The sequence below is a fragment of the Acomys russatus genome, chromosome 3 (genome assembly GCF_903995435.1).
Source record: "Acomys russatus chromosome 3, mAcoRus1.1, whole genome shotgun sequence".
NCBI lineage: Eukaryota > Metazoa > Chordata > Mammalia > Rodentia > Muridae > Acomys > Acomys russatus.
In genome coordinates, this window is record NC_067139.1 from 70,620,367 (window position 1) to 70,629,603 (window position 9,237).

The 9,237-nt window shown below is 48.0% G+C and overlaps 1 protein-coding gene across 4 annotated transcripts; it reads right to left on the reverse strand.

Annotated features, from left to right (window-relative positions):
- Positions 1-3,505: 3,505 nt before the first annotated feature.
- Rps24 (ribosomal protein S24) lies at positions 3,506-8,478 on the reverse strand. 4 transcript variants are annotated; one of them, XM_051142499.1, is made up of 7 exons: positions 8,379-8,478; positions 7,120-7,185; positions 6,815-7,024; positions 5,767-5,877; positions 5,166-5,183; positions 3,888-3,907; positions 3,506-3,583 (listed from the first exon to the last, which is right to left on the reverse strand). In XM_051142499.1, exons 1-5 carry the CDS (start codon positions 8,379-8,381, stop codon positions 5,178-5,180), a joined length of 396 nt encoding a protein of 131 aa, XP_050998456.1. In that variant the 5' UTR covers positions 8,382-8,478; the 3' UTR covers positions 3,506-3,583; positions 3,888-3,907; positions 5,166-5,177. The 4 variants fall into 4 exon arrangements, with proteins under 4 accessions (XP_050998456.1, XP_050998449.1, XP_050998466.1 ...); XM_051142492.1 differs by having other exon boundaries at positions 5,166-5,186; XM_051142509.1 differs by lacking the exon at positions 5,166-5,183 and having other exon boundaries at positions 8,379-8,477.
- Positions 8,479-9,237: the final 759 nt, after the last annotated feature.

Consider the following 9,237-nt stretch of genomic DNA (forward strand, 5'->3'; position numbering starts at 1 on the left):
AGGAGCAGGGCCAGTCTGGGTTCCTGACCTGGATCCCTTTCCCACTACACCACTCAGACACTAGCTCGTCTGCCCTCTCCTGCCATCCTAATCTTTCCACCATGCCTGATGAGCAGTCAAATGGTTCAAGTATTTTGTGTGGGGAAACTCAGCATGTGACAAGGACACTTAATCTACTGTTCAACTCTAATTCTCCACATTTTCTTTTACCCAACCAAAATATGGGACGAGAAAAGTCCTCAGCCTGGCACGCAAGGGCTTCCTTGGATTGCTCCCTGCTGACCTCTCCAAGCCCCTTTCACTAGAAGCAGTTAGAGTTGTACCCTAACTCACTTCCAGCCTGAAGACGCGGAGAGACAGGGCCTCTGTCTGTCTGGCATAGGGGGAAAGTCTGAAGGGCAAGTGAATAGCTGTGTAATTTCCAGACTCAGGAGCGCTTGCCCTCATCAACAATGATAACCCAGAGTCAAGCTGTCTTCTTAGCCGACCTGAGGTCTGTTTGGAATGGAATTTCCCCTCTAAGAACGGCAAGAGTAAAGGGCAACTCTGTCTGGAGCCACTAGGGGACTTCCATCTCACCTCTTTGCCCTGCCCCCACTGCAGAGTGGCCGCCCCCTGGTGCACCTGCGCAGTCCCATCTTCCATGGCCTCAAGTGAGACTCAGCTCTCGTGCATTCAAACCAGATCATGTCACTTGCTCTGATGTTACCTCCCTAGAAACCTTCTAGGACCCAACTTCTTACACCAGTTCTGGCTGTGGCCCGCCATTATGTTCGAACCAAGCACCGCTAGCCACTCCACAAGATCCTTTTTTTTTTTTTTTTGGTTTTTTGAGACAGGGTTTCTCTGTGTAGCCTTGGCCATCCTGGACTCACTTTGTAGACCAGGCTGGCCTCGAACTCACAGCGATCCGCCTGCCATAGGGTTGTGCTCAAGTTGCACGGGCCAGGTTCTGTGCATGACCTCCAAGATCTTGAAAGAGGCAATGCTTTTCCTTTTGATTGAAGGGGAAACTAAGACTAGAGCAGTATTTTAAAGAATGTGAGTTCTCACAACAAGAAGTAGAGCTAAGGTTTGAACTGGGGGCTTCTAGATTCCAAAACCCCTTCCTAGGTCTTTGGTCATTAAGCAAGGATCACCCAAGGCTTGGCATGGAGCCTCATCCCAACACAGCTGCCTAGGAAGGCCTCCTCAGGGCTGGAAGTTGGCCTCTGCTCCCAGCATGTTCAAACTCTCATAACTTTGGACTCCACAAGATCCTATTGGCTTATCTTTCCTCCCCAGGGCCCAGATCAGGGACTGGTGGTACACAGTAACTTGGTAAATGGCAAAGTGATCAGCTACTTATGGGGTCACATGACTGCTTGCTAATTCCACCCTCCACACACACACATTTGGTAGCCAAGAGCTACTAATTGTCTACACTCTCTCCAGCCTGGAAGACACCTTCCTTTTGAGGTTAATTGCAGATCACTGTCCACATAATGGATGGCTCATGATACCTACCCGCCTCAGCTCCATCAGAGTTTGGTGTAGGATGCTCTCTTCAGGGCAAATCAAGTATTCCAAGGAAGGGAAGCAGTGAAGGATGATTGAAAGCTGCCTGGTTGTTACATAGCTACAAAAGCGAGGGTGCTGGAGCAAACCAAAAGCAGCACCCCAACAATGGAGACACACTTGCAGAGCCATCTCCATCCTTCCTCTCCCCCCATGATGGTTCCTAGGTGGAGGGAAGCTCATGCATCACTCAAGTAGACACAATGAGTCCTGTCCTCCTTAGTTTTCAGTTAGTGCCAAGCTGGAGGGCTGTACTCTTGATTTCTTTAGCAAAATCAACTTTACACTCTTCTGCAGGCTTACCCGAAGCCTGCAGAGCAGTGTCAATCTAGTTCAACAGCACAAATGCAGACAACCTAGTTTCCTCCAATCCTCACTTCCTGTCAGTTGCTCAGGCCCTTCTTCAGCCTCCATTTTGTCATCCTGAGCCTCAAAATAATTTATGAGTGGCAGAACAGGTGCCCTTCAAAGTCCTCAGTCTGACATTAATCAACACCCAAAGGCATCGAAAGTAGCAAATGGGACAGACTATAGAGGACAAGCTGATGAGGGTGCTGCCAGAAAATGCTCACCCAGGGTGCCTACAGCCATCAGACAGGAAGGTAGGCCACACTGGCTTCTGCTAGGAAAGCACAAGCAGCCTGTTTAAACTGGTTGTTTCTCTGGAAAACCTGGCCCACCTTTGGGAGGGCATGCAGCATGCCTGTACAGCTGACCCTGCCCATGTTAGCCAAAGGTCCATGCAACATCCTGCAATCCTTGCCACCCTTCCCACTTGCTCCAGCTAGCTAGTTATCAGCTTGACAGCTGATTTTTAAAACCAGTCTGGCTAGGCAGTGATGCTTTAATCCTAACACTCAGGCTGAGGTAAGATCTGCATTGTACCTTCCTGCTCCCCAGGCTCTACACTGCCACCTACCTCTGGACCAACCTGCCTAGCGTCAGCCAATCCTCTACCTATAAGTTGCTCCTCCACTTCCATCCTCTAGCTCAACAATAAACACTGTTCCAGACTTTTTTCTTAAGGCAGGGTTTCTCTGTAGCTCTGGCTGTCCTGGAGTTCACTCTCTAGACCAGAGATCCACCTGCCACTAGGGTAAAGGGAACATACCACCACTGCTGGGCTCTATTCCAGCCTTTGCTTAGTTACCTTGGGCACTTTCATCTTACTCCACACAACCCTGCAGCCACTGATAACCTGCTCAGCCCATGGGCGTTTTATCCTGGCAAGGCTTGGCACCCAAGTCTGCAGCTACTGCAGTCACATCTTTGCTCCCCAAGTTGATGCTCTTCCATGCTTCCCAATGCTGTCCAAATTTGACCAGGCTGAACTACTTACCAGGCTTTTAGATGTTCATTTTTTCAAGGTTTCCCAGCACCCACATGGCACCTCATAGCTATAATTCCAGTTCCAGGAGACCCATCCAATACCACACACACCAAGGCAAAAACACCAAATGAGCATAGAATAGTCAAACTGATATGCCTGCAGAGGCCAGAAGAGGGCACCAGACCCCTGGAACTAGAGCTACAAATGACTGAGCCATACATAATGCACTGAAAATTTGAAACTCTGTCCTCTGCAAAGCACAGAAGCATCTTTCCAGCCCCAAGATGTCTTTCGTTTTCCATCAAGTGTTCACTACACAGATGCATACCAATTGATATAAATGTAACCTTTATGGAGAAAAAACGTGAGACCTAGAATCCATGGCCTGGGCCTTTAACCTCAGGACCTCGGAAGGCAGATCTCTGTTCAGGCCACCCTGGCCTACACAAGGAATTTCAGACCAGCCAAGGCAAATACTAACATGGCCCACACCATGCTGGTCCTTGTAGTTGTTCTACACTCCCCACCCTCTGCCCCCAGCCCTCCACCAGGCTTTCACCTAAAGCGCAGTGGACTCAACCACCTAATACCCAATAAATAGCAGGCCCCAGACATCCATAAGCTTTTTAGTTTATTTGTCCTCTTAAAAATGTGCACATCACAGCTGATCAAGTCACCGCAGATCTAGTCCTTTGGCTGGGAAATAAGAAAAAGAAATTCAGTCAGTAACAACTTTCAAAAGGCTTTTTTAAAAGTTCAAAGACAAACTCTAAAAATAACTCATGCAGAACACATATTAATAACCTAAAACAAAGAAAATGATGCAAACGTCCAGAAATTAACATTCACGTTAGAAACGAAACAAAACAAGTCAACGTCTCTGAATTTTAGACAGCTGCTGTTAGTACTGTTACAAACTTGCAAATAAATGTTCACACACTTGCTCAAACTATGACAGTAATAAGGAGTCTACTCATCTACATAATAGCTTGAATTATACCTGTGTCCAATCTCCACTCACTGAATCAGTGGCAGGAATGGGGGAATGGGAAGGAGGAAAACAGACAGTCCATTAGTAGTCCTTTTCAAACACCAAATTATCTGTACTGAAGTACATGCAATCCGACACCTCAGGTGACTTCTCTGTGGTTGTACATGGGACACTCTTTGCACACCACCCAATCCTGAAAGTACCTGATCACCACAGCTCCAATGTTAACAAGGTGGCACAAAACCACATCAATGCCAGAGTGGTGCCAAGCCCACATTGTCACTACTAACTACTAGCCACGGTTGGAGGACAGATTCCGGAGGCTAGGCCCTTTGGCTCTGGCTAGCCTACTGCCAAACAGAGGACCCAGACTTGGGAATCTTTAGACTCCAATGGGAGGGAGAGACAAATGATTAGGCAAGCCTTTCGAAATCTGTTCCATTTAGTATTTTAAATATACTAATCATGGATATAAGATATACAAATAACAAAAATTCAGCTGGCAATTACTTTGTAAATATGTGACTACCAATGCCTCAGTGTAAGCTCCACTAAATACAAAGAAACACCAGGTTCCAAAAGCAAGCCAAAACAGTTGGGAGGACATTACTATTTTAAACCCACTTTTAAGTTGGCTTTTCAAGATGGTGCTAGTAAGACAACAGGATGGGGCAGTACAGGCCCACAGAACACCTCCCAGAGGGACTGAAGCTGGCAAAGAACCAGTGTCAAATAGCCTTCAGGTCTGACTCAAAGGACAAATTTCCAACACCTATGCAGTGTCTATGGGCAGTGCTCTTTGGTTCCACTGTGTTGACAGTCACTTTATGTTCTCACATGGTGCATAGGTACCAGGGGGTAGCAGACACATTTCTCAATCTACTGCACATCCACTGCAATTAAAATGCATGTGATTAAGAACAGGGGACTAGTTAAGAATGAAAATGCTAAGAGCAAGCAGATGCGCCTCCCAAGACAATTTGTGTGTCTTGTAGCACCTGAGGATGGGTTACTGAAGCTCCTGATCACTCTCAAACTACAAGTTAAAGGACACAAGGCACCTACCTTCCTTTAGTGAGCCTCCCCCGCCCCCACATGTAACATGCATTTTTGAGTCTCTAAAATAAATGTAAGCCTTTCCTTCTGGTAGTTAAGAAACTACTTAAAACAGGGCACTGGCATTTTAATAGCCATATGATGAAAACTGTTGTCCAAAAGCCAACATGCAAAGCATTAGAGCCAGCTCAGTGAAGGTGGCACACCCCACACCGTGCCCAATCTCAGTACCTGCTAGAGATTTCATTTCTGCTGAACAAGAAATCCAAGACAGTGGAAGAGGGGAAAAAATTCACAGAACACTTGATTATTCAGCAACCCAACACCGTAATTCTCTTCAACTATTCATGATTATCGAGCAAAGCTGGTACAGAGCTACCACTCACATCACTGTGACCTCAGCTAACTGGAGAGAGCAGCTCAACATTGGGAAAGCACAGGCCACACTGATCCAGCTGCTTCAAAAACCAGCATCCATGTTAAAAATGTAAGCTAAATCCCAGGGAACAGGATCTACTTCCCCTTGCGGGGTCTGTGCCAATTAGCATGAGAAGGTAATTCCTAGAACGATCTGGGCTTGACAGCACCTGCTAAATGGCTGAATCAATGTGGCCCTGTGTTGGTGTGTTCTAGTCTATGAGCAGAAGAGGTGAGCCAATCTACTCTACGATAGACTACACTACTGAGCTGCTCAAAACGTTACCTTCTGCAATCCAGAAGAGGGAAAAGAAAAAACACCAAGAAAGATTATTTAGGAAAGAAAACCTCTCTTCAGACAATAAATACTAAGCTCACAATCAGTAATGTTTCTTTCGGTACCCGCGAGCCGTACCTTTTTGCCAGCACCAACGTTGGCCTTTGCAGTCCCCCTGACCTTCTTCATTCTGTTCTTGCGTTCCTTTCGCTGTTTCCGGGAGGTCTTTTTCTTCTCATAAAGGCCGTGCTACAAGAGAAGAGTATCTCCAGTGAGCTCATTCCTCTCACCACCCTGATGGGGAAGCTGAGGTCATCAGAACTTTGAAACAAACCAACACAACTCAGCTGCCATGATACTAGCTTGCCTCTCAATTCCTTCTTTTTTTCTTGGTTTTGTGAGACAGGGTTTATCTGTGCAGCCTTTAACTCAAGAGATCTACCTGCCTCTGCCTCCCGATGCTGGGATTACAGGTGTGCATCTTCTCTAGTGAGCTAAGAGGCCTGCCCCTCCCACTATGAAGATCCCAATCCACTAACCTCCACAAGGGTCTCAGCCAATGCTTCGGCAACCCAGAGCACCATTTAAAAAGTCTATCCAGCCAGGAGCAGTGGCATATACCTCTAACAGAGAAACCAGCCAGGCCCACCCTGCTCAGCAACAAAGTATCAAGTTACCAGCTTTTGGACTAAATGGAACTCAGTCCTAAATTTTATAAAGGTACAGTCTGTGCACCGCTGCTTGCCTATTAAATAACCACCAACTTTTCTAAGCCCATAGGGCAGCAGGCCTCAAACAGAACAAGCCAGTCAGGGCAGTGTACCCAACACTTAGGAAGCGAGAAGACTGCTGCTGAGTTCCAGCTCAGGGCAGGTAACTACACAGAGATGGGCTAGTGGGCAGGAGGTAATTAAGCACAGGACTGGAAAAGCATCCAGACACTAGACCAAATCCCATTAAACGACCAGGAACCCCGTGCATTCATCCAGCAACCCTCAGCGAACCCTTTTAAAATTCCCACTACATTTGTTGGTCCTCCGCAAACTGCTTGGTTGCTCATCCTATCTACTCTGTAAAACAATAGTCTCCTAACTTGCCTTCCCGCCTCAGCCCAGGTTGGAATTACAGGCAAAAGCACCCAGACAACAAACCTTCAACAGCTGTTGCCCACACAGAAGATACCTACTCTCGCGAGTCTGTGCTTAGGCTCATTCTTCTTGGCGTAATCTAGAGAATCATAGATCATGCCGAAGCCTGTCGTCTTCCCACCGCCAAAGTGGGTTCTGAATCCAAATACAAAGATGACATCTGGTGTGGTTTTGTACATTTTGGCCAGCTTTTCCCGAATTTCTGTCTTTGGTACTGTTGCCTTCCCAGGGTGAAGGACATCGATGACCTAAAAAAGAGGTATGAAGTTTAGTACCTGTCAATTAACTACACATCAAAGGAAGGCACGCAACAAACCAAACTTTGGGGCGCCCACCCTTTTACCATCTGTTTCCTCTGAAGCAGACGGTTTGTCATGAACTTCCTGGTCCGGATCGTGACTGTGTCGTTCTGCGGATTAACACAGAAGATAAAGATAGTAAGATGACGTTGGCTAACCTTTCCTCACCGTTGCTATATTAATTCAGCAATTACTAGCAATGCGGCCTACTACAGGAGGCACAGGAGTTGGAGCTGTAGAGAAAAAAAAAGTCCAAAAAGCAGGGGGCAACATCAGCCACCTCATAAACCAACCATAAGGCCCGCACTCCTGGTCTCCCATCTGTCATCAGAACTTCACTTTTAAATTGTCACTTGGTTTTAACCTCAGAACTACTGGTCTCTTAGCATCCACCAACCCCCTCCCCGCCCCCAGACCATCCCCTAGTTGCTCCAACTGAGGAGCCTCCAGTGGTGGCGGCGAACTCAGCGGTCCCCACAACAGCATCTTCGAATCCCGGTGACAACCCAGACGTGACTTTGCCAACTTTTTCCCTCTGTAGAGTACGAAGTGCCACGCTAGCTGGCATTCAGTGAGCTTATAACCAGCCCACAATCCTACCAAAGACCAAGTTGAATTACAAGCTAAGCTTGCAAATACTAGCTTTTCGGTCTCGACTTGAGCCTGGGTCAGGTCGCCTCGATACTACCAAACCCTTGAGTTAAAAAAGAAAATCAGAGCCGGGCATGATGGCGCACGCCTTTAATCCCAGCACTCGGGAGGCAGAGGCAGGCGGATCTCTGAGTTCGAGGCCAGCCTGGTCTACAAAGTGAGTACAGGATAGCCAAGGATACAGAGAGACCCTGTCTCGAACAACCAAAAAAAGAAAGAAAGAAAGAAAGAAAATCAGCCTGCAAGTGGCGCTGAGCACAGTACAATGCTGCTGAGGAGAAAAGGCAAAGGCACCTCTGGGTGACTGATCTTCCTTACAAGCATTTTAATGTTCCCAAACACACCCAAATTCAACTCGGCCATTCAGTTTGCTGGCTTACTCGAAGGTTCCATAGGCCCAGGAGCCGGAGGCGCCTTCCTCACCTCGGCCGGCCAGCCTCACCCATGCCCCACAAGCCCAGCAGGAGCTTCCATGGCTCCCAGCCCGAAGCCCGGCGTGTTGGGCACCGCCAGCCGGACAGCCGTGACCCGGCTGCTACGGGCGACTGGCCTCCGTGAAGCAGGCCGGAGCTGCGGCTCCAGTGGCGGGCCTCAGCGAGCAGGGATGGCGCGGATTCCCGACGGATAGCGCCGAGAGACCGGGGAGACTCACCATGATGGCTACGGTGCCTGAGCCGCAGAGGCGGAAAAGAGGACCGAGCTCTGCCGACCAATCATATCAACACGCACGGAAGGACCCCGGCGCGGGGGCGTGGCCAAAGTCTTGGGGCAGACCACATCAATGCCTGACTGAAAGTGCCTAAAGCCACGCCTAGCTGGCACTTAGCCACTCCCCCCGGAGGTGTGGACTAGTCAACTAGAAGGTGGATTAGCTCAAACTGCTGTATGGTTACACAACCTCTGTTCCTCTCCGAGTTACTGATTTTCCCTGGGGAGAATTGTTGTTTTCTGAGACAGAATCTCACGATGTAACTGGCTGCTCTGGAACTATCGCAGGATAACCTCTAACTCAAGAGTCCTGGGATTAAGTGGGGCCAGGAGACTGAGGCAAACGGATCTCTGCGTTCACGGGCAGCCTTATCTACATAGCGAGTTTCAGGACAGCCAGGGGGCAGAGGGATCTACAGAGCGAGTTCCAGGACAGCCATGGCTACAGAGAGAAACCTTCCCCCACAACATACACACAGAGGCTCCATAGAGAGCAGCAGGGTTCGCTGATTTCTTGCTGCATCTGCTTATAAAACATACAATTAAAAATGAGTCCTATATATTCCAGACATGGTGGAATGTAAACTAAGCGCTGAGAATATGGAGGCAGAGGATGACAAGTTCGAGACCAGCAGGCACTATATAGTGAGATCCTTTCTCAGGAAACAAAACACACACACACACACACACACACACACACCCTGCGCTTGTCTTTATTACATTTTCCCCTCAAATAACTTTATAGACTGGAGTGCAACTGTTATCTTCAGATACTTATTTCTTCTTTTGATTGCCCACAAGGT